A 25,736-nucleotide genomic window follows, 5' to 3' on the forward strand; every position below is an offset into this window, starting at 1 on the left:
AAGTTTTATACCACAATCTTCTCCCTCAACTCTATACATTATTCTTGATTTTCTTCTGAAATATAGTTTCACAGCAGAGATGATTGTGTTCAGTCCGAGTTTGGTTTCCTACCTGTTTTCTGTGTCATAGAAGCCCAGTCTCACTGCAATATTTATTCAAGTATTCATCACATGGGTTTATTGAGTGCTTCCCTGAGCTAAGCATTGTACAAGTTTCTGGACCTGTAGCAGTGAGTATGATAACCTCAGCCTCTGCATCCACAGAGCTTATCTTCTAGGGAGAATGAAAGAGTAAAAGGAGGGGAACAGACAAAAAATATTGCAAGTTATAACAAATGCTATGTGAAGAAAATAAATCTCAGGGGCTGAGATACCAACTAAATGAGAAGCCCTCTCTGAGGAGGTGGCATTTAAGCAGAGATCTAAAGGATAATAAGAAGCCATAAAATAGTGTAGGTGTAAATGGGGGCTGTTCCTTGAATTAGAAGGAAGAGCTTGTGGAAAAGCCCTGAGACAAGAAAGAGTATCATGTGTTTAAGGAATGGGAGAATAGCAGTGTGGTTAGACTTTAGCAAAGGAGAGGCAGAATGGCAACAGAGAAAGTTAGAGAAAAAGGCAGGGGTCATATCATGAAGAATGTCTCAGCCCATGGAAAGGAGTTTGGATTTTATTTTAAATGCAGTGGTTTTAATCACTTTACCATACGGGGAGCTGATTGGGTAAGATAGATGGTAGATTAGAAAAAGGAAGACCAGTTAGGATGATGCTTCTATCATTCCAAACAAGACAAGGTTGTGGTTTCATCTAGAGTGGCGGCAGAAAGTGAAAAATGTGAGTTCAAAATGACACCTATAGAACTCACTGATGAATTAGAGAGGAGAGAAGGGCTTGGGGAATCTCATCTACGTTTCTGGCACAGTAACTGGATAGGTGGCAATGGGAAGTGAGGGAAGAGTGGGCAGGTTTGTAGGAGAAAGTCACTATTAACCAGTTAAAATTGAGATGTCATTGGGATATCCAAGTGGAGATAGAAAGTAGACAATTGGAGATTTAAGCATAGAGATCAGAGGAAATGCCTAGTTTGGAGATATACACTTCGAAGTAATCAGCAAAGGGAAAAGATATGTACACGCATACACACATCCTTCTGAAAATCCTCATGTTTATAAGTAGGTAGACAATGGGAAACCTGGTGTTTAAAGCAAATTTGGTGTTTAGAAGATGCTCATCTCCACAACCCTAATGTCTAGAAGGCAGGTAGAAAGGAGGACCCCAAAAAAGATGCAGAGAAAAAGTGGCCAGTAAAGCAAGAAGCAAAGATATAAGTAGGAAAATCAAGAGAAAAAAGTATGTTGAGAAAAGGGAGTGCTTGTGTTGAATGACGCTGCAAGATCAAGGATTAAGATCAAGATCAAGGATGATGAAGATAGAGAAATGTATATTAGGTTAAACAACATGGAAGTCATTAGAGAATTTCATGAGCAAATTTTAGTAGAGCGGTAGGACACAAGGTTGGATGAAGGTGGTGACGGGTGAATAAGATGTCAGAAAGAAGAGAAGACAGTATGTGTAGACAATTCTTCCAAGAAATTTGGCTGTAAGGGAATCAGAATAACAGGGGCAATGGCCGGCATTTTTTTAAAAGATGGATTTTGATAGGGATGTTTTTCTAGTGCTATAAATGAATGAGTAGTAAAATATGGATTAATAATTCAGGAGAGCGGGGGAGAGCAAGTCCTTGAGAAAGTGGGAGAGCGAAGGGGAGAGACATCTCCACCGTAGAAGCAGGAGGAAAGATGGAAGAGCAGGCTCCAGCGTAATCTCAGGAGGATTAAGTCAAGCCCAGTGGCTTTTATTTCCACAGAAAAATGTGAGGTGGGATCATTGGCTGGCAGTGCAAAAGAGGAATTCTTCTCTTGGTATTACATCTTCCCTTTACATGTTAACCTTAAATTCTCTTGAGGCTAATTATCCTAATAATTTACTGTTTATTTGTTTGGGAATTATTTTCAAGTGTTCTACAAGACCAGAGTGAGCTACTCCCATTGCTTCACCTTTCACCATTCGTGTATTGAATTGACATGTTAGCCCTGCAACATGCCCGTACAGGCAGCTCTAGAGCCTACTTTTATAAAGCAACTCCTCAGTGATTGGTAAATGTGAACTGGTATTTCTTTAAAGGATAACTCTAAAGTAATCCTTCCATAATAAAAATATCTCAGAGGTTTATGTATAAAACGTTGCATGATCACCTCCTCCATCCTCATTCTGCCATGCCTACCCTCCCCAAGGCACAGGATTTTCTGCAAAAATGAACACTGAGAGTTTTCACCCCAAACTAAGAGGCCTTATTGGTTTATTTGTGTCTTCTAATATTTGTGTCTTCTACATAAGACCAAACGATGGCATATAAGTCAGTTAGTCTTATCTGAAGTTGTTTAATAAGAGCTGCTGCTCTTTTAGCATTGATGTAGAAAGTGTGGGTCACTGTGTTAAGTGTTTTACATGCCATAACCTATTAGTACTAATTCAACAGCTCTACAAAGTAGGTGTTCTTACCCACATTTTACAGATGCAGAAGCTAAATCTTAAAGTGAAAAGTAATTCACCTACACAGGAAGGGGTAGAAACAATATTCAAATCCAAGTACATCTGACTTCAAAGTCTTCGTTCTGCTGTTACTCCAGAGCCTCCTAGAAATTACATCTTTATTTATTTTGACTTGAGCCAGATAGGAAGTTGGGCTCTTATTAAAAAAATTCTTTTTGTCCTTTATACCTTTACTGTATAGGTTTGGATCAGCCCCCTGTATTAAGAATAAGTCATTATAGTAAATAAAGGAAGAGTTATGAGTTCCTTTGCACCTGAAAATGGGCACAGAGGGTACCATGAAAGGGGAAAATGTACATTTATTTCAGTTCTGTATCCTCAACATCCAGAACTTAGTAAGTCCTAAATAGATGTTGATTGGTGAGTAAACAATGAGAGAATTTCAGAAAATAAATTTCCTTCACTTATAGTGTTGCCTTGCCAACTGTACCCCTTCTGGAATACTTGGGGCTGAGCTGGGGGCTCTTTTCCTTCTCTTTCCCTCCCCTTCCCCAGCTCCACTTTCTCTCTGGGTTAACTCATCAGGTCCCATGGCCTGACGATGACGCCCTTCTTTGTATCTCCATAGTTGATACCTTCACTGACCTCAAGACTCATATCAATCCAGTCACTTACTTGACAAATATAATTTAATACCTAATAATCATCTCACGTGGAGCACAGCTAAAACGGAGCTCCTGGTTGTCCTTCAGGCCATTCTGTGCCCCACTCTTCCTTATCCCAGTAACTGGTACCACTCTTGACCAGCTGATACATCCTTGTGTCTCCTCTCTTCCACATACCCCACATGCACTCCGTCAACACATCCCGTCCGCTTGATTCTATCCCCTTCTCTCCGTATCCATGGCTACTCTCTGAATCGTAGCCATGTCACCTGTCACTGTAGTCACTTAGCTTGTATCCCTGCTTCCACACTTGCCCTCCTATAGTCCATAGTCCACAAAGCAGCCACAGCAACATTCAGAAATGTTAATTATTGTCTCACATCTCTACTTCCTACTTCTATTACTTCCTATCACACTTACAATCCAAACTCCTTTCCATGGCATGCAAAGCCTTGCTACGTGGCCCCGGCCTACCTCTGACACCACAGTCCTCCCCACTCACTGCACTATAACTGAGCTGGCCATTTTGCTTTTTTGTTTCCATATACCAACTTCATTTCTACCTTGGGGTTTTGCTCTTTGCTCTTCACTCTGTCAAGATGTCTCACGAGGGTCCTCGAATGGCTGGCTTCTCTGTAGCATTTAGGTTCCAGCTCGAATGTCATCTCTTTAGAAAAGACTTCCCTGACCACATTTTGTCACATTGTCTTAATTTATTTTCTTTAGGGCATTTATCCCTATGTGAAAATACCTTGTATATTTACTTGTTAAGTGTCTTTCTCCATCCCCAACCGCCACCGTTACCTAAACATAAAGAAAGCTTCATAAAATTGATGATCTTATTTATCATGTTTGTCATCATATTCACTGCCTGGCCCATAAGAGGTTATTGACAAATATTTGAAGGAAAATATATAAGAATACAATAAATAAATGAATGCCTATTGCCTGGCACTGGGCCTGAATATGTTTGTAAATATATCTATATTAATTAACTGACCTGCTGTGTCACTCTTAAAGCTTACACTCCATAATGTTATATTGTTCAATTTCTTTCTGAACAGAATATTTTTATTACTTGGAGGGATCCAAAGATGCTCTCCTTTGTGGTTTCAGCACCGATTCAGGGTACGTAATATTTGTTTTCAGTTTAGTCCAAAGGCTGGGGAAAAAAAGAAAAATCAAACTCAATCAGTTTGCTAATAAGAACCTTTGATTCTATATTATTTTTGTATATTTCATGGCATTTTTTGACTCATTCTGTCCCACAGTGAGTCCAGAGTTTAAAACTTTCATGGTTAATGCATACCATACATTTGAAAGCAATACTTTGAGGTAGTGCTTGAATTAAAACAAGATACAAATCATATACATCCTAAGAAAGTAGAAAAAAATTACTTCCAAAAAACCCCACCAAAAGTTGGATGGATAATTTCCAGCCTTTCTTCTTTCTGGGAAGAAGAGTGACAAAATCAACTTTTCTTTCCATCCCCAAATTATACTCATTCTCCCATCAAGTATGGTTCATAGGTGACAGAATGCAGTGACAGTTTGGCCACTCTAAACAAAAGGATCCCATGGACTGGGGTAAAGATATTTTAAGAATGTCGTGTTTATGTAAGTACCCATTTTGTTCTTTCTCCCACACACCGACTTTATTTCTGCTGCAGGGCCTTTGTTCTTGCACTGCCCCCTGCCTAGGAGGAGGCTCTGGGTACAGTGGAAACATAAAAACAAACAAGATAAGGTTGCTGCTCCTAAAGACACCTCAGAACACTGTGTTTATTTGACATCATGGATACCAATCCACTAACTTTAAAGAGAAAAAAAGTCTTAAACTAAAAATCTCTATGTACTTACACAATTGTTATCTATTGACTGTTCTTGATTCTAATTCACCCCAAGAATAATTTGGGGAGACAATTTTATTCGAGGCCTATATATCAATCTTTATGGGTACAAGAACTACTATATGACATCTGGTGAAAGTTTCCAAGTCTTAATGATGGATGTTGATGATGATACTAATAGCAGCTACCATTTATTAAATGCTTTCTATGTGCAGGAACTAGGCTAGGTAATTTGCATACATTCTCTTCTTTAAACTTAATAACAGTCCTAACCTTTGGAGGTTGAAGGAAAATATATAAGACTATATATATAAATATATATATAAATATATATATTTATATATAAATAATATATACATTTATGTATATATAAATATATATTTATATATAATAATATATACATTTATATATAAATAATATATATAATATAATATATGATAATATATTTATATATAAATAATATATATTATATATTATATTAAATATATAAATATATTTATATATAAATAATATATATATATATATATATTTCCTTCAACTTTTAACCTTTGGAGGTAGGTATTATTATCTTGTCTCACAGAAAGAAGGAACCCGGCCTTGGAGAATTTTAAGTAATTTGACAAAGTCAACAACTAGTAAAAAGTAAGGATGGGATTCAAACCCAGTTCTTGCTGACTCCAAATAATGTGTTCTTAATCATTATTCAATATTGTCCCCCTGGAAAGGAAACCTTGAGTTTCCGCCTTCTCTGTAGTACCCTTTAGCTTGCATCCTGAAGGTACTCTGACTTCTGATATCCTTTTTCACATGTAGTCAGTGTCCAGAAGGGTACACCTGTGTGAAGGTTGGCAAGAACCCTGATTATGGCTACACGAGCTTCGATACTTTCAGTTGGGCCTTCTTAGCCTTGTTTCGGCTAATGACCCAGGATTACTGGGAAAACCTTTACCAACAGGTGAGTGCCAAGAGAAACATTCATTGCATTCATTGCACAAAAATCTGATGTATGTTCCTTACCAGCCTTATATATGAGATGTTTTATTCAATTTAGAATGGAGAAAACTCTATTGTCTTAGTACTAAAATAGACATGTTCTATTTCCAGCACTATTAGAATGGATAGTTCTTAAATCATAAATTATTTTCTTACTCTTCTGGGCTTTTTGATCTCTAGATCTCTTTCCCCCTTTCTGAATATAGCATCCCACGGGGTCCTAGGTAAATAGCAAGAAATATACTGTAATGTTCTCTCACAGCACTCCTACACATGCTATGCTTTCCACACTTGCCTCCCTGCCTGCAGTGCCCTAAACATCAGGCTCTCCTGTGCTCACTGTTCTTTATTTTGTGCACTCCCATGTACAGTTGTTCTGGACTGAATAGTATCTCCCCCAAATTCATATGTTGAAGTCCTAACTCCCAGTACCTTAGAATGACTATATTTAGAGTTAGGGCCTTTAAAGCGGTAACTAAAATGAGGCTATTAGGGTGGGTCCTAAACCTATCTGATGTCCTTATAAGAAGGAAACATTAGAACATGAGTAGAGATACACACATACACAGAGAAAATACCTTGTGAGGACTCAGTGAGAAGGTAGCCATCCACAAGCCAAGGGGAGAGACCACAGGAGAAACCAAACCTGCCAATACTTTGATCTTGGATTTCAATCCCCTAGGACTGAGAAAATAGATTTCTGTTTTTTAAGTTACCCAATTTATAGCATTTTGTTATGGCAGCCTGAGCAAACTAATATGAGAATGGAAGACTCAATTCATGTCTCTGAGTTTTTCTCTCTCAACTCACTTGTTCCTTCTTCTACACCTCCATGCCCTTTGTTCTTCAGTTTATAGCATCCATCTCTTGTACTGGAATTCTTCATTCATGTGAACATCTCCTCTCTAACTTACATGTGATCCTCTTGGGATTGTGGCTCTATCTTTTCACCTATATGTTATCAGTACCCAACCCCAAGAGGAAGGAGATCAAAAATGATTATTCTATATTATAAAAAATAGTGAATCACTTCTCAAATTGCTACAGATTCTTCTTTTGGCCTGTTTTATGTCTGTTTAATTTCTGAGAATATTATAAGTGAATGTAGAAATTATATAAAAATCTTACTTCACAGGAAAAAAAAGAAATACAAGTGACTTTTTAAGTATGCAAAAAGATACTCACCTTTACTGCAAATTAAAACTGGAGTGACATTTAACTTTTCACCTGTCGGAATGACCAAAATCAAAAAGTTGATCAAAGGAGAGATACTGTCTGACTAGATGTGGGGAGGTAGACTTTCTCACACATGTCTGGGAACCACTGGAGAAGATATCATGGCAATTTCTATGAAAATTAAAATGAATATACCTGTTGACCTAAGAATTCCACTACAAAGAATTTATCCAAAAGAAGAAATCAGTAAGAACAGTAACTGATAGAAAAGGCAATTGAGTTACCACGCATCAGAGATAGAATAGAGAGACTTATTTTTCATTTAATATCTGTTTGTACCATTTGAATTTTTTACCATGTATTACATTTAAAAATTTTTAATAAATGTTGATTTAAAATACATAAAAGATGAATGCATAAATTCATATAATAAGGCTATCTACCTTGTGTTAACATAATCATTAATACTTCTTAAAGATATAATTTTATCAGTAAATGATACTATGGAAATTGTCTAGTCCTATAATTTGAAAATGAGTAAAGCAGCTAGTTTTTGAGTAATTTTCAGATTAGGGGAGAAAAGATCCAGGGTTATTATTATGCTTACTAATAGTCAAGAATCACACTTAATTTCAGTACAAGCTTAATTAATTGCTATATCTTTTGTACTGAAAAAGTGTGTATTTTAATACTGATTGTTTTCGATGAAGATACAATTTTATTCCTTTATATTTTTGATAACATGAGAGTATACAGAGCTGTACGATTTACATACCTAATATGCCATTCAAGTTGAAATGATTTACCAAAAAAACCCTTTGTGTTATTAAAATAATAATTACCATTTTTCCCTAGACACTGCGTGCTGCTGGGAAAACCTACATGATCTTCTTTGTTGTGGTGATTTTCCTGGGATCCTTTTATCTAATAAACTTGATCCTGGCAGTGGTTGCCATGGCCTATGAAGAACAGAACCAGGCAAACATCGAAGAAGCTAGGCAGAAAGAGTTAGAATTTCAACAGATGTTAGATCGACTTAAAAAAGAGCAAGAGGAAGCTGAGGTATTGTTATTTGATTTAAAATTCTTCCTAGAAGTAGAAAAGCAGCGGAAACAGCAGAAGCCCTGTGGCCTATGCTCAGCCTTCCCCGGGGAGATTTTCCTTCCTGGTTTCCTTTCATTTTTATAAGTGAAAACTGAATTTTCATTCTGGTGTGGTCAAAGGAAGCAATTCTGGATTGAGTTAGAACTGACATCTGCCCCATTCCACCTTCCCACATAATCAGCTCACTCCAGCAAGGAGAATGTTCTAAAATCTTCCTCCTAAACCTGTTACTCACAATTTCTCTGTGTGTACGGCATTATGCAAAGTCCCAGAACGTATATGATGTATTTCCCCAGAGTAACAATTGTACACAAATGTTTAGGGAAAATTATTTGATGTTAAAGTTAGATACTCTGTGGGGTAGAAAGCAAAATGTTCATCAGTTTTGGTTAATGTTGCAAGGATTTTAAGATAACGTGTGAGATGTTAAGAAAATCATACTTAAGATTGTGCCCACTTTAGGTTAAGTCACAAATTCTTGAGGATTTCTCCTTACTTCTGCCTCCAAAGGGGTACTTCAGTGGAAAAGTTTGAGGAGGCTTGTACTAAGAGAACCAAAATTTCAAATATTCCACACGTGTTTGATGATTTGACCTAGCAAATCTCTTCAAGCAATCTAACCTATTTGGGGGAGGGTAGTAATCTGTGATGCGGAGAAACTTTGAAGCAGAAAGATGTTCAGGACAGTATTTTAATAATATTAAAAATCAGAAAGCATTTTCCAAATTTCCAAAAATTAGAAAATGGTTAAGAGGACTATGATATGTTTGTGTTGTGGAGTATTATTCGGCCATAAAATGATGTGTTTTAAGAATATTATGACAGGAAAAGGTATTAATATAACAATATATTAAGTTGTAGAATACAAAATAGAATATAGGATACAAACAATTTAAAAATTATATATATAAAGAGTGGAAGAAATGTTAACACCAATTATTGCTAGGATGTAGGTTTCTGACTGATTTTTGTTTTTTATTCACAATATCTTTATTTTCCAAATTTTTACAAGGATTATTTTACTTTAATAATAAAAATTTAATTTTTATAAAAGGGGTAGCACTAGGCTATCCCAGGAATTTCCTAGAGAACCCCTAAAAGGCTCTTTCATTTTCTTGAGATATTATTCTGTAATAATTTTTTATTTGCAAATAATTCATTCTTCATTAAAGTATAGCTGTACCTGAATTTATTGATAATATTGAGTTAATTACCCGAACAAGATATACAAATGAATTATCACATGGTTTATGTGTTCTATGACCCAGAATTACCTAAAATTAAAACTTTTACATGGTTTATGTGTTTTATGACCCAGAATTACCTAAAATTAAAACTTTTACGTATACAATTTAAAATTCCACATATACTACTTAAATTGCTTTACTATATAGTAATAGTATGTAATAGTTTAACTTCAAGGCACAGTATGGCTTTATTACAATGCAGGAGAAGCAATAAACATAGATTTTGTAAGCTCTCTATTCAGAGTGCAAAGGAAACGACATTACTTCCCTTACAAGGGACGTGATTACATGAACAGTGTAACTGAATTTGTAGTAAACAGGTGCCCCATAATAGGGTTTCCCAGACTTTGGAAATGACTCACTGTGTGTGTAACCTCTTGGTGCAACAGGCAATAGCAATGGCAGCAGCTGAATATACAAGCATTGAGAGAAGCCGGATAATGGGCCTCTCCGAGAGTTCTTCCGAAACATCCAAAATGAGCTCTAAAAGTGCTAAAGAAAGAAGAAACAGAAGAAAGAAAAATAATCAAAAGAAACTCTCCATTGGGGAAGAAAAGGGAGATGATGAGAAATTGTCCAAATCGGAATCCGAGGAGAGCATCAGGAGAAAAAGTTTCCACCTTGGTGTTGAAGGTCATAGGCGAGCACGTGAAAAGAGATTTTCTACCCCTAACCAGGTACCACTGACACCGTCACATGCATATCACCAGAGGTGGCATCATAGAGCAAAGTGTTCTGAGGGAAGGGACCTCAGGAGAGGAGTGAATTGTTGTAGCCACTGACTACAGAACAAGACCCACATCTTGTCAATGCCATGGACTGGCTTCACCTCAGTCCTACCTTTCTCAACCTTCATGTACCCTCAGTCCCCCATGATTGTTTACTCTCACCTACATGCCCTATATTTTCATTCCTTTATTACTTGTTACACATGGTTTCCTCTAAGTGGGATGATTTTCTTCCTTGTTTGCCTCCTGGCATAGGACCACTCATTCTTTATCCATTAGCTTAGGTGCCACCCATCCACAAAGATTCCTCTGTCCTCTCCACTCTTCCCAATCTGCTCTTCAGTTACCCACGCAGAATTCCTATCCTTTTTATCTACATCATCATTTAAAATTTCTATCTTCTACTACTTAAGTCTGTAAGACCCTTCCAGATACATACAAAATAAAAGTCCCTGCCTTCAAAGATTTCATAATCTGGTTGGGGAGACAGAACTTGAATACATGTGATATCAATAAAAAGAAATATGACAAGAGCAGTCCAAGCTAGTTTTAAGGTAACGACCCTGTCATACCCATTTTCCATTATTCACTATGCCTACCACCTTGTCCTGTATATAGCAAGCACTAATGTTTATTCAATTAGATACTTCCAAAGAATATGCAGTTTCATTTAAACCTGTACAGAGCCACCTGCCCTCAAGCCAGTGGTCTCAGTGTAAGTTATGGGAAATGAACTTCTGTTTTGGGGTGCTTCAGCAGATACGTGTCATCTCTTATTTTTTCTGCAGTCACCACTCAGCATTCATGGCTCCTTGTTTTCTGCAAGGCGAAGTAGCAGAACAAGTCTTTTTAGTTTCAAAGGTCGAGGAAAAGATATTGGATCTGAGACTGAATTTGCTGACGACGAGCATAGCATCTTTGGGGACAATGAGAGCAGAAGGGGCTCACTGTTCGTGCCCCACAGACCTCGGGAGCGGCGCAGCAGTAATATCAGCCAAGCCAGTAGGTCCCCCCCAGGGCTGCCGGTGAACAGGAAGATGCACAGCGCCGTGGACTGCAATGGTGTGGTCTCCTTGGTGGATGGACCCTCAGCCCTCATGCTCCCCAATGGACAGCTTCTGCCAGAGGTGATAATAGATAAGGCAACTTCTGATGACAGTGTAAGGACGTTTTAAATACCTCAGGCATGGCTCGGCCCTTACTCTTGCATCCATCAGTCTCTCTGCTGGAGGTGCCTTCTCTCTGGTCCTGTGAATGCCTCTGCATCTTGCAATACCTTTTATGTTAGAAACACACCTTTAACTGATTAACATATTCCTCATACTATTGTTATAGGTATCTAATTCCAAGATATTTAAAACCCCATTTTTGAAAAAAGGTACTTATCTTCTGTTACTGTACTTGATTATGAATCATCCCCTTAGAAAATAATTTATAAAAGATCTATGTATCAGCACAAAGTGCATTGATAATGCTGATCTTATTAGTTGATAACAGGTCCCATGTCTCTAAGGAAATTTGGATTATTTGTCACCTACTGCTATTTTTTTCGAGTCACTACTTAATATATACCTTATTGCAAGGATCTTATTTGAGTTGTTAATAATCAGTAATAGTAATAATAATAGCAGACACATTAGTATTTACAATAGCCCTATGAGGTGATATATTATTATCCCTGTTTTACAAATGGCACAGGGAAATAAAGCAGTTTGTGCAAGGTCACTCAGCTAATAAATGGTAGTCCTAAAGTTCAAACAGAGACCCTCTATTTCAAAGCTTGTGCTTTTAACCACCATACTTCCTCTCCAATGTGTGGTAGGCTTCTTGGAAATAATTTAGAATAAGTGTGCTTTTTCCCATACATAAATGAAACTTACTGTTTTCATTAAAAAACAACAAAACTCTTTTATCTGGAACCTATGAATAAAAACATAATATCCAAAACACATACAGAAATGCAAACGTATATATATAAAGACAAAAACAAAACACCTTTCCAAAACAACAGTTTCAAGAGTTTAGGAATCATTGAGTGGTTTGAGAAAAGGGTGTGATGAGGCTTGAAAGTCTTTCTGGTTTATGGAGTATCTAGGTAACCTCTTAAGGCCACTCACTATGTTACACTGCATTACTCAGTATCAGCAAGGCTTTGACTTTGAACTTGGGCTACCGATTCATAAATTCACAGTTGCAGACAATGTAGTATTTCAAGTGAGAATAAAGTTCCATCAGACCCATGGCCACACACATATTTTCGTTTGGTTTGAAAGAATGCATGTGCTTTTAGGTCACCTGTGACCTCTATGCTTGCATGATACAGCTTCAACCCTCTGTGAAGGTATTTTTCCTTATCAAACGAGCATGTTAAGTTTCCATAGAATCAGATCTTTGTTGTGTTTTGCTTTTCAACAATGTGTATTACCTGTAAAAGATTATATAATGTGTATCAGATTTGGAGATTAGTTCCTATTTTTAAATGAAATGTTTCATTTAATACTTTATTTTTACCCACAGAAAAATCAGTAGCACTCTAAATCCTGAAACTAAAACTACAAAACTTGAGTAATTGGTGGATACTTTAAGATTCAATAGAAATGCAAAACATAATAGTGTGGAATAATGTACAGTTTAGATGAAAAAATTGCATGAGAAATAATATAAACTTGACACCTGAGACATGTCTACATGGAGAACAAATTATTTAATCAACACAGCTGATTGTTTGGGGGAAAAAGAAATCTCTGCTTCTGGAAAGTCAGTAAATTAGAGAGTATATCAGAGAAAACATGGTTATAGAAAGATTTCTATATAAAGCCACCTGCAGATATGTGTGTGTGTCTTTGCACATACACATACATGCATACATACACACATACATATATTTTTGCCTGTTTGTCAGTGTTTTAATATATACACAAATATAACTATATCTAAACAACTGTACAACTTTACAACTCTAGATCTGTATATTTATATATATGTAGAATGGTGTGTGTGTGTGTATACACATGTACATGCATACCACACACATCTAGATAGATAGATGATAAATGTAGACTTGTATAGTTGTTTGTATGTATATATATGTGTGTGAGCATGTGTGTGTGTGTGTATTGTTGGCCTGCACTGAACTGGCATAGTGTTTTAACTTTGAATTAGTTGCTAAGATTTAGAAATAAGACATCTTCACATGAAAATGGGTATACCTGGTAAGACTGAGCTCATATTCCTGCATAGCAGCAATGCTTTAGAGCTGGAGAGTGGTCACCTCTTTTAGATGGAGCTTATATTCTCCATTTTCCTACAGTTTCCATCAGTCTTAATTGTCCTTTTCCAACTGAGTCATTTATCCTCATAGCCTCAGAGCAGTTCATGAGATCTTCCTTGGCAGTGAGAAACAGTCATTACAGTTGCCTCTGTTATTGCTGAACCTTAACAAAGAATAATTACAGAAATTTAATTTAACCTAGAAATCTAGGTTCTACCCCTTTACACACACGCCACTTACAACAATTGTTTAGCTGTTTACATGTAGGATTCTTACATAGTAAAACTATCTGAATAAATTGGAAACCCTGAAAGATAGATAATGATAGTGAATTTAACAATAAAAGCAGCTCATTTTATTTTTTATTTCCTAAGTACTAATTCATTTAATACTCATAGCAAGATTGTAAGGCAAGTGCTATGATAATCCCCATTTTACCAATGATGAAATGGAGACAGAGAGGTTAAGTAACTCTCCTATGATACACAGCCTGTAAGTAGCAGAGCCATGATTCAAATCAACAATCTAGACTCTACTTTTAATTATTCACTACAACTATGTGAGCAAGATTTTATTTTCTACCTACAATTTATTAGAATTCCATTCTTAAAACTGTAATTAATCATCTTTCTTTTTTTCAGGGTACAAACAATCAAATACACAAGAAAAGACGTTCCAGTTCTTACCTCCTTTCTGAGGATATGTTGAATGATCCCAATCTCAGACAAAGGGCAATGAGTAGGGCAAGCATATTAACAAACACTGTAGAAGGTATGGAATAATATTCTCTTTACCATACAGATTTTTAACAAAATTCAGGTAAGTCCTAGTCAGCCTTAAATAGATATAGCAAGTTCTTAGAAAGAATTCAAAGAATATAAAATGGTTATAAACAATGGTAAGGCTAACCAATGGACACTAAAGGAATTGTCTTTATGTGCTTAAAAAGTGGATAAAGTTATTTGTGATTAAAGACAGGCTTTGGGTGATATGCCTTTCAAAGATAGATAGCTTTATGGTACTAAATGAAGAAAGGGTGGTTAACCCAGGCCTGTGTGGTTCTCTCACTATGTATTCTTCGAAACTTTACCTAGTCTCTTGGAATTGATCATCTTTCTAAAATGTGAGAAAATAATACAAACTTCCAGGTGTTTATACAGTGCTGCCTCTGAGCACCTTCTATAAAATTGCAAAATGGTAACATGTGATATGACATCTGTTAAGATTGTGATCCAAAGGAATTAGAGAAAGCAGTTCAGAGAATATGATGTGAATAGTAGTGGCCGGTCAAAGGGTGGCAATTTAAAAAATGTGTTGGCTCCCACCTTCTCTCCCCACAATGTGCCCCAGGTCTTACCTTGTCCATGGGCTACCACCTCATCCCCCGACATACCCATGATGGGCCCAGTCAAAGTTTTCACCCACCTCCTAAATTTATGATGAGAACTAAATGGGCTAATGGTGTTTAGTGCCTATAGCATGAGTCACTCTATAAATTATTTCCAGTCTCTTGGTTCTGGGATTGTTTTCACCTGTGAACTAGCAAGAGCTTTTCCTGGAGAGAGTAGAAGTGTATTATTGTCGTAATGGGTTAAGGACACAGGGGAAAGTATGTATACTGGTATACATACATTTATCTTAAAAATATACATATCTCCATTAAGAAAACATCATTTCTCTTGTTTACTGTCATATGTTAAGTATATGTTTCTCTCAGAGATATCCATATCTGCTCTCATTCATTAATTTCACTGCCTTCTCCTTGGTTGATCTAGTAAATGAATGTGTGATCAAAGATTTGTATGTAACATGCTATGCTTTCATAGAAACAGTACTGTTAAATTTGCAAAGTCTACTGTTAAATTTGCAAGAAGACTTGTTTCAGTGTTAAAGTATACTGCTGATTTGTATCTTGTGAGGAATAAAAAGTGTACAATATGCAAATGATTGACTTGGTGTTCTCTGTTGTTTTTTCTCCCAGAACTCGAGGAGTCCAGACAAAAATGTCCACCTTGGTGGTACAGATTTGCACACACATTCTTGATCTGGAATTGCTCTCCATATTGGATAAAATTCAAAAGACTTATCTATTTTATTGTAATGGATCCTTTTGTAGATCTTGCTATTACCATTTGCATAGTTTTAAACACTCTGTTCATGGCTATGGAACATCACCCAATGACTGATGAATTCAAAAACGTGCTCACTGTGGGAAATTTGGTAAGTCTCTTAATGTGAGTTATGTTCCCAGAGCTGCTCTCTTTGTCATGATTGTCGTTTCTTTTTTTGAAGTCAGATGGATATTTAGCTAGGTAATTAGGCATCTTCAGAATTCACAGTATGAATCATTGTACAGAGTCAAGTTTCTGGTGATAGTTACTATTTTTAAATAATTTTGCAGTAATATTGAGGCCTATAAGTAACAATACTATTTCCATAACGAGTCACATCTTGGGAGTTGATAGTGTGTTCTGTTTTTCTGCTGGCATGTCTCTTAGCAGCAACACTTTGAAAATTTGATACTTCCTTACCCATTTTATAATTACACTGCAGCTTCCTTGTGAGTACATACCCTACATGTTTTCAGAAAAGCTATGGATACTTTGTTTTGACATAATAGGTAAAGAATCTAGACCTTTGGAGGCCCAAAGTCCTGAGTTTGAATCTTGGTTTTGCCTCTTACTGGTTATATGACCTTGGGAAAATGTTTTAATATCTATAATCTTTAATTTTCTCATTTATATAATTATAATACTTTATAAAATAATAATTCTTTAATATAACGATAATAATATTTTATATATCATATTATTGAGAGGAATAAAAACTTTCTACTCATCATCCTGGCATATAGTAAGTACTCAACAAATCAAACCTATTGTCATCATCACCATCATGCTTTCAATGAATCAGCAGAAACAAGCCTTAAGAACAAGAATATTTAGAAACTAGAATGATTAAACTAGACACAGAAGACATAAGGGCAGACTAGAAGGATTCTAGTAAGAAAGTTGATGCTCTTTAATGTGCAGTGTTGATCACACTCAAGTTAATTAATGCCTTACGGCAAATAGAAAGGGCTAGTTTCCAACAATCTGCATGAACCAGGCAGAAGTACTATTTCACAGCCAAAAGGTCCCAACTTATGACTCTTCATAAATCATAAAAAACTCTGGATGTCTTTGCAAATGTCTGTATAAGATAATTTTACTTTTGCCGTAGTCCCAAACCAATCGATCTTTGAAGTCAAAGAGTGTTTCTGAGTTGATCGTCTCTCTAAAATTTCTTATGAATGTTCCCAGTCAGGATGTTTAAAACTCATGTGCTTTAAGTTAGCATTCTTCTTTCTTTCTATTCCTCACTGGAAAAAGGCAGGACTGTCTAGTTTCTAATTGTTGGTAGAGGTCCAGATTATGAAAATCAGTACCTTCTTACTGAGTTGACTGCATCACTGTGAATCCAAAAGAGACTCACCATGTTTCTTGTCTATAACTACGATCCCAAGTCTGGGTGGTCCCTGCTAGTCTTCCTGATGCTGCATTATTTTAAAAATGACTCACGCAGTTATAGAGCTAACTATTTCCCTTTGAACCTTCTTTGCTTAGTTTCTTTGAATCAAATTGTACCCGAATGATTCATAAGTCTTTCACTGTTGCCTTTTTAAATGAGTCCTTAGATGCCATGTCATGAATTAATGATGTTTTGTGATGCACTTTTGTGTCAAAGCTTTGGCAGTCTTACTTTACCTGCTACTGTATCAATTAAATACTTTGTCCTTTACTGATAAATCTTTAAAGAGTGAGTCAGTTTGTTCCTTATTACCTTAAGAGTAGTCAGATCAGAAGAAAAGCCTGGTTCAAAATTTTTGTATCAGTCTGTTTCCTTTATATTATCTTCCAGAATAACTTGTTGACGCACAAAACTTGTTTTGCAAAGATTGCCTGTGTTAATTTTCAAAGGTTTTATTTATCTGAAATTTTAGTGTGCTTTTCTATGATGCTATCTAAAGGTGATGAGAACTGATAGGTGAGTTAGAGCTTCATGACCCTTCAATGCTTGTATTAGAGCTATAGGACTAGTGATACTTGGTTTGTAGGATTGAATGAAATAATAATATGTTTATAAAGTATCTAGCACATTGTCTGAAACACAGTAAATGCTAAACATATAGTCATTATTATCGTTAGCTTGATTCCATACCTTCTAATAATACTAGAAAAATATTATATTTTTCATATAGGTCTTTACTGGCATCTTTGCAGCTGAAATGGTTTTAAAACTAATTGCCATGGATCCATATGAGTACTTCCAAGTAGGATGGAATATTTTTGACAGTCTTATTGTGACTTTAAGCTTAGTGGAGCTTTTTCTAGCAGATGTGGAAGGATTGTCAGTTCTACGATCATTCAGACTGGTAAATATAGACCAACCTTACCATTATATTCTATATATAAAGGGGTGTTTCTTTGGTTTTGCATTATTATCATTTAAAACTTTTGGAGGTTTGAATCAAAAGACAAGATTAGGTCTCAATATCTAATAAAATAAAGCCCATTCAGTAACATGTACTTAGAGCTCAAAATCACAGAGATATCTTAATTTTAGGATCTTGAAGACATACTCAGTTGTATGCTAGTATAATGGTAGGGCAATGATTTATATCGCAATAAGCTTATGGTTTATAGAATTTCAACCATTATAATATGTTCATTACTTTGTGTATTTGATAATTAAAGATTATACCCTCAAAATTGTTCTCTGATATCAAAAATATTAAAAAGTAAAGACTTTCTAATGTTTTTTCCTCTAACATGTTAGGCTTTCTCCCTATGTCAGCATGAAAAAAATTATGAAAGTATCAGAAAATAGAATTAAGGATAAATTTTCAATTTAAAGGGTATAATATCTGATAGAGGTTCTATAACAATCCTGAACTAAAATTACAGTTCCTTCAAAATTTGTGTGGTAATTATATGGTGGCAAGTATAACAAAATAACAGGAATATTGAGAGTAGATGAAAATGAAAAGTAGAAATAATCGATTTTAGCTAGGTAATAATGACAATATTTTAGAAGTAAATTTTGGAACAAAATTCAAGATTAGAAACATTGAGAACTTTTTCATAAAAATTAATATTAAGCTTTGTGTTGACTTTTAGCTCCGAGTTTTCAAGTTGGCAAAATCTTGGCCAACACTGAACATGCTGATCAAGATCATTGGTAACTCAGTGGGGGCTCTGGGTAACCTCACCTTGGTGTTGGCCATCATCGTCTTCATTTTTGCCGTGGTCGGCATGCAGCTCTTTGGTAAGAGCTACAAAGAATGTGTCTGTAAGATCAATGAAGACTGCACACTCCCACGCTGGCACATGAATGACTTCTTCCACTCCTTCCTGATTGTGTTCCGAGTGCTGTGTGGAGAGTGGATAGAGACCATGTGGGACTGCATGGAGGTCGCCGGTCAAGCCATGTGCCTTATTGTTTACATGATGGTCATGGTCATTGGAAACCTGGTGGTATGTAATCTGATGTTCATACATTTAAAATTCTCCATAGAAAATTGTTACATGATGATATGATCCGTTACTTTTATAATTATAGGATTAATTAGATCTAAAACTGTTAATTATAATGGAATATTGACTATTTTAATTCAGTGAAGAACAGAAAAGAAAATGAAATATTGTCTACATTTCTGTGCCAGATAACCTATATTTATATTTTTCACAATATTTATTTTAATGGAAAGTGTTCTATTTTATTCTTTCATTTTGATAGTGATGTCATATTAATTACATCTGTGGTTTTCATGTCTCTTAAGTGTTGATTCCAATGTGAAGCTATACTAGTAAACAGAATATGATTAAATTAACAATAACAAAAATGAAGTTATAGTGGAACAAGGCAAATGGAAGGACTAGTCCTGCTCTGTTAAAGTCACATATAAGACTAGCACCTATAACAAGTATCAGCAAACAATATGGCCCATGGGCCAAATCCCACACACTGCTTGTTTTTGCATGGCCCTGCAAAACTGAAATGTTTTTTACATTTTTAAATTGTTAAAAAAATATAAAGAAAAATATTTTTTGACACATGGAAATTATATGAAATTCAAATTTCAGTTTCCATAAACAAAATTTATTGAAACACGGACATGCTCATTCATTTACATATTGTCTTTGGCTGTTTTACTCTACACAGACAGGTCTGAGTAGTCTCCATAGAGATTCTTTGTCCTACAAAACCTAAACAATTTATTACCGGGCCCTTTTACAGAAAAAGTTTGCCCACTACTGCTCTATAGCATCTCTTTTACAAGTGATCTGCTTCTCCATTAGTATTTTCCTAGCTTGTACGCCTTCACTGTTTGTTTCCTTCTTTCTTATACGTACCCGTTGGTAGGAATTTTCAAGCTTAGAGGCAGGAGATAATTGGGATAAGATGCTCTTCAGTGACTCAATTCAGTTTTCAAAGCCACCATGTTGGTTTGGTTTAGTTGGTCAACCTAGCATTAGACTGTTCATCAGGTATCCCAGGAGGTTGTCTGTGATAATAGCCATATGGTTAGTACCTTCACTCCCCACTGGCTTGAATATAAGTTGCTCATTTTTTTTGTCCTTGCAGCCCACATGCCAACTTGAAAGTTGCTAAGAGAGTAGACTTAAATGTTCTCACCACAAGAAAATAATGGTAATTATGAGACATGATGGAGGTATTCCCTAATATATAAGGATATCAAATCAACATGTTGTACACTTTAAACTTACACAGTGTTGTATGACAATTATCTCTCAGTAAAGCTGGAAAAATGAAATCTAATTAAAAATTTGAAGGAAAAAAAGAAATCTATTAACATTTGCATTGATTAGGGAGACTAAAGGGTAAAATGAGCCCTTGGCTTCCCATCAACATTCCTATTAAAACATACACATAAACAAACATGCATTTCATAGTGAAATATATTTTTCATTGACAATAAAAACCAAAATGAAAATAACCAATTCCGAATTCCTTAATGATTCATCAAATTGTTTTCTATGCTTTTCTTTTTCCCCTCCCTCTCAGATTCTTCTCTTAAACTAGACATATTAACACAGACATTTTTTTTTAATTTTTATTTATTTTTATTTTTGGCTGTGTTGGGTCTTCATTTTTGTGTGTGGGCTTTCTCTAGTTGTGGCGAGCGGGGGCCACTCTTCATTGCGGTGCGTGGGCATCTCACTGTCTCAGCCTCTCTTGTTGCAGAGCACAAGCTCCAGACGCGCAGGCTCAGTAGTTGTGGCTCACGGGCCTAATTGCTCCGCGGCATGTGGGATCTTCCCAGACCAGGGCTCGAATCCATGTCCCCTGCATTGGCAGGCAGATTCTCAACTACTGCGCCAGGGAAGCCCAACACAGACATTTTTAACTTGTGCTTTTCTACTTACATTTCTGAGAAATTGTTTTAGGTGTGACCAAAATCAGGGGTGAGTCCCTTTTCCTCAGTTTGATCTAATTTTGATTGTTTAAATGTGAGGTAGATGTTTTTGGCCGTGAAGAGACTTAAATGAAAGTTTATTTCAATTATCTTTTTGTTTTTTATATAAAACACTTTTAAAATATGATTTACATATTTTTAGCCCTCTGTAAGAATTCTTTTTTTTTTTTTTCCACAATGTTCAGTTCACCTGGACCCTTACTTCCAGGAGGAAAAACAGAAATAGTTTGCACACAAACAGAACTTTGCTTCAAGTTGGAGTTGTCTTGACCTGGAGTTGTCCGGGGCGAAAATGATTGGCAGTGAAGCCACCCAATCATAATGCCATTGTCTCATTTGAATTGGGTTCAATGGGCAGGTCTTTTTCTTTGCTTTAAAAGCTTCATTAAGGGACTTTCCTGGCAGTCCAGTGGTTAGGACTCCATGCTTCCACTGCAGGGGCCGTGGGTTTGATCCCTGGCCAGGGAACTAAGATCCCGCATAACACACAGTGCAACCAAAAAAAAAAAGCCTCATTAAGTTGCAAGTTGGCAAAAATCTCGGACAGAATATTTTATTACAGGCGCTCTGCAAGTATTATGTGTTCCATTTGTTGTAATAAGTGACATTTATCTCCTGGGAAAAGTGAACACAGATCTTGGCTTAAGTAACCTTCACAATAGACACTAGTCACAATTTTCTTGTTCTACTTGTTTCTCACAGGTAACAAATATCAATTAAAGGTAGTGTTAGAAGAGCTATTTAGACCCATAAAAGGGAATTTGGACAAGGGATTCCTGCTGTAGAAAGGAAATTAGGAATGACATCCTGGTAATGGTGAGGGAGCATTCTCTTTGCTCCTCATACCCTTTAAGGGTATGGCTGACCTCTGTTCCCCAGAGCTCACAGAAGCTCAGACATGGAGAGACTGATGAGGACTCTAGCTTCTCCTCTACACCTATCATATGTTCTTATCTATGGGTGAAGAAGTGCAGGGCTCTTCGTTGCTGGTTTGGATTTTGGCCTGTATTTCAGAAAACTGCACTTATTTTCGTTTTTATTTCCTGTCTCCCTTTTTCTCCACACCCTATCCCCACCCTGACATAGGTCCTCAACCTATTTCTTGCTTTATTACTGAGCTCATTTAGTTCAGACAATCTTACAGCAATTGAAGAAGACACTGATGCAAACAACCTCCAGACTGCAGTGGCTAGAATTAAGAAGGGAATAAATTATGTGAAACAAACCTTACGTGAATTTTTTCTAAAAGCATTTTCCACAAAGCCAAAGATTTCCAAAGAGATAAGACGAACAGAAGATCTAAATTATAAGAAGGAAAACTACATCTCTAACCACACACTTGCTGAAATGAGCAAGGATCACAATTTTCACAAAGAAAAAGATAAAACCAGTGGTTTTGGAAACAGCATGGACAAATACTTGGTGGAAGAAAGTGATTGTCAATCATTTATTCATAATGCCAGCCTCACAGTGACAGTGCCAATTGCACCCGGGGAATCTGATTTGGAAATTATGAATACTGAGGAACTTAGCAGTGATTCAGATAGTGAATACAGCAAAGGGGTAAGATTGTTTTATACGCATTTTGTTTCATGTTATTAACTAGTACGAAATGAGTTAAAATTTCAGATTCTTGGCTGTCCTAAGTTTATTCTAATATTGCATGCTAATGAGTAGTTTGTGTGTATATGAATTTATACTGTAGCTTCCTGAAAGTTCATATGGTAAGGTTTCACTTACTGATTCTTCATAACTGATATAATCCATTTAGCGAAATTGGAAAGTACCAGGTATCTTTAAGTCTTCCCTTCCTTTATTCCCTATTTGTTATCAATCGTAAAATCATATACCATCTCCTTTCACAGTGTCTGTTGAATCCACAGCTCCTGTTCGTCACCTTTGCCTTTGCCCTCTCTACTTCTTACCGAAACCATTCCACGTGAATTCCCCACTGGTGTCTCTGCCTCCATTTTCCATCTACTCTAATCCACTTGTTTGATTAATTTTACTTAGGTTCAATCCTAATCATACTTCTCCTTTGAAGTATCCTTGATCCCCGACGTAGATTTGAATTGTGGACCATACATAAAGCCTTCACACCATGGCCCTGACCAGCTGTCTCTCCTGGGCTTGCTAGGGCTCCTGTGCCTGAACCAAGCCGGTTTCCTTCTGGGCCACATACACTCACAACCTGCATGATTTTGCTTGGGGTTTCCTTCTTCAGTCAAAATCCTAAACACGTACTTCAAGTCATAGCCCTCAGCTTCCTTGCGTGTAAAATTATTAGCCCTTACAGCATAGGGTTAGGTGAGGGTTAAATGAATTAACACATGTAGGATGCTTGGAACAGTACTCAGAGTGCTCAGAAGTGGTAGCTGTTGCATCATTCCTAGTTTCTCTTCAAACAGATATGATCTCATTTTGAACCCCACACAATTCTATGCCTTTTCCTAGATTTATTATTTAGCCTTGTATCTTAATTTTTTTGAGAAATTATTGTATGCACCAAATGGTACTGTAAACTCATTGAAAACGGGAGACTTTTATTAAAACTTTTTTTGTATCCTCCTTCCCCACACCTGCTTGCATATATGCAAAGCATTATTGAGCTGTATTTTTATTAATATGGAATATAATAATCATAAGTGAGTTTTATCACAAAGCATTTTTTATGACATCTCTTTAAAGTTTTAAGATATCACTTTAAAATATTTTTCCTTTCTTTAGGTCATATTTGAAAGTATTTGACAGGTATTTCCCAAACATCTTCTATCTTCTTAACCTTATATCAAGAACTATCCTCCATGAATTTATAGTGGATTTTGGAACAAAGATACACAGCTCTGTGTGTGTGTATGTGTGTGTGTGTGTGTGTGTGTGTGCATGCACACCATACGACCAGTACTAGGTGCAGAGTAAATGCTCAATACTTATTGAATGAATAGATGATTAAATAAATTATGAACATATATATTTTACGTAGCCAAAAAAATTATTTCCAAGATCACAAAGTAAGGAATCAAATATTTTATTTTTTATTTAAAGAAATCTTTACATGGAAGAAGTAATCCAAAATTCAAAAGGTGTGGTTGATTTGGCTTAAAGATAGAAAATTAGATTTCACATACCCCGCTCAGGAACAGTAATCTGGGGCTAGTCTCATGTGAAAATGAAAACTAATTCAATTACCCACTTTTCTCCCTACAAAGATTAGAGTTGTAAAACTCTAACTGCCTGGCAGACTTTCTGAATAAGCTTGAGATTCTGGGTGTTAAAGCACTTTGGTAGCTTGGTTGAGTTTACCAAATACTGCTTTCCTCTTAATGTTTGGGAGGAATCATTTCTTACCTGGTCGTTTTTTCTTTTCTCAAAGCCTGTGACTCTCCCTACATGGATTTCCTTAGTCGCTGGCAAAAATCATATTCTTAGTATGTTGAATTATAACATTGTAAAGGGACTATAATAGACCTGCCCCATTTAGTACCTCATTTCCTAACTGAGAAAGCCATTAAGAGGAAGTGACTTTATCTGTAGTTATAAAGCTGGTTCAAGGCAGAGCCAAGACAAGAATCCCAGTCTTATTATTCATAAGTCTACCTTCCTTCTCCTGTCATTGTCTATTTCAGGGATAAAACCCACATTCCTATTGGGGTTAATACCCAGTTTGTCTCCCCTGGGATACTGAGCCATGCTTCTGAAGAATTTACATACCCTGTAGTATCCAGAGGAAGTGTGTGATGTCATAGTATCCAGCAGTCTTTTATAATTAATGATTTAGTCTATAAACTATTTGGTTACTGAAATAGACTATTTTAACCATCCATAAAGTTACTCTGCCACCTAGCCCATAAATCCTTCCTAAAAAGCATGAAATTTAGTGCACTTAAACTGTGTTATCCAAAGACCATTTGCTGGTAACATTTTAATATTCTTAATTATCATTGGTTTTTGTTCATGACATTATAGTCATAACTACAGGAGGAAAAATACACTTTTTCTAATTCATCTGTGGTTTACATGGTATAATATTCAAGAGCTTGAGGCTACTTCATAGGTTGTAATAAGGAATACATAAGCTAGTCTCTTTAAATCATTTAGCACAGTATTTGACTTGGTAAGCCGTAAAAAAGTGTTAGGTGTTGTGTTTATTATTGAATTCATCATCATTATTAGCCTCTAAAAGTTCAGATTTTAAATTATGGATTTTGAAAGTTTATCCTTCTTCATAAGACATTTTCCATGGCATATCTCAAAATGTGTCATCTTGAGTACATTCAAACCTACTTGACTATATACTGGACTTGAGAAGTAATGAAATTTCAAGCTCTACAGGAAATTTGTTAGATAATATTAAGCTGTTGCCAACTGTGACACCCTGTGTCTAGAGCCTGTCTCTCCAGTAGCTTGAGATTTAAATGATCCTAGTTATCACTTGTTGGTTTTATTTTTCAATTTGGACCACTATCATTATTCACCACAATTATAAGGACCACAATTTCCTTATTCACCTAAAGTGTTTCTAACGCCCTTCCAGGCTAACCTCCCTGCTCTAATTCCCCTAATTTTCAGCTCTTACTTGAGTTCCCAATTTTTTAACTGCTATGTAACTTTCTTATTTTTCATGCCTCAGATATCTTTGAAATAATGATTCTATGTTCTTGATGAACCTTGC

At 36.1% G+C, this 25,736-nt stretch overlaps 1 protein-coding gene and 2 long non-coding RNA genes across 6 annotated transcripts in view; 1 reads left to right on the top strand and 2 right to left on the bottom strand.

Annotated features, from left to right (window-relative positions):
* LOC132597611 (uncharacterized) overlaps positions 1-7,987 on the bottom strand; it is a 32,864-nt gene extending 24,877 nt beyond the window's left edge. Inside the window, exons 1-2 of the long non-coding RNA XR_009564612.1 lie at positions 6,637-7,987; positions 4,216-4,377 (exon numbers count right to left, since the gene is read on the bottom strand). This is a non-coding gene — a long non-coding RNA (uncharacterized lncRNA). The remainder of the gene's footprint in view (positions 1-4,215; positions 4,378-6,636) is intronic.
* The window catches only part of SCN9A (sodium voltage-gated channel alpha subunit 9), an 86,424-nt gene that overhangs the window by 10,756 nt on the left and 49,932 nt on the right, over positions 1-25,736 (top strand). For 2 of the 4 annotated variants that reach the window (XM_060302328.1, XM_030852545.2), the window contains exons 7-16: positions 4,280-4,343; positions 5,879-6,020; positions 8,090-8,296; positions 9,975-10,262; positions 11,102-11,473; positions 14,226-14,355; positions 15,566-15,804; positions 17,825-17,998; positions 18,744-19,100; positions 22,151-22,627. In XM_060302328.1, the coding sequence (XP_060158311.1) occupies positions 4,280-4,343; positions 5,879-6,020; positions 8,090-8,296; positions 9,975-10,262; positions 11,102-11,473; positions 14,226-14,355; positions 15,566-15,804; positions 17,825-17,998; positions 18,744-19,100; positions 22,151-22,627 (2,450 nt within the window). The remainder of the gene's footprint in view (positions 1-4,279; positions 4,344-5,878; positions 6,021-8,089; positions 8,297-9,974; positions 10,263-11,101; positions 11,474-14,225; positions 14,356-15,565; positions 15,805-17,824; positions 17,999-18,743; positions 19,101-22,150; positions 22,628-25,736) is intronic. The other 2 variants (XM_060302329.1, XM_060302330.1) reach the window with 1 other exon arrangement.
* LOC132597612 (uncharacterized) lies at positions 9,258-20,922 on the bottom strand. The gene is made up of 4 exons (XR_009564614.2): positions 19,980-20,922; positions 18,836-18,995; positions 13,523-13,747; positions 9,258-10,077 (listed from the first exon to the last, which is right to left on the bottom strand). It is a non-coding gene; the product is annotated as an uncharacterized lncRNA (long non-coding RNA).

Source organism: Globicephala melas, chromosome 7 (genome assembly GCF_963455315.2).
Source record: "Globicephala melas chromosome 7, mGloMel1.2, whole genome shotgun sequence".
NCBI classification, from domain to species: Eukaryota; Metazoa; Chordata; class Mammalia; order Artiodactyla; family Delphinidae; genus Globicephala; species Globicephala melas.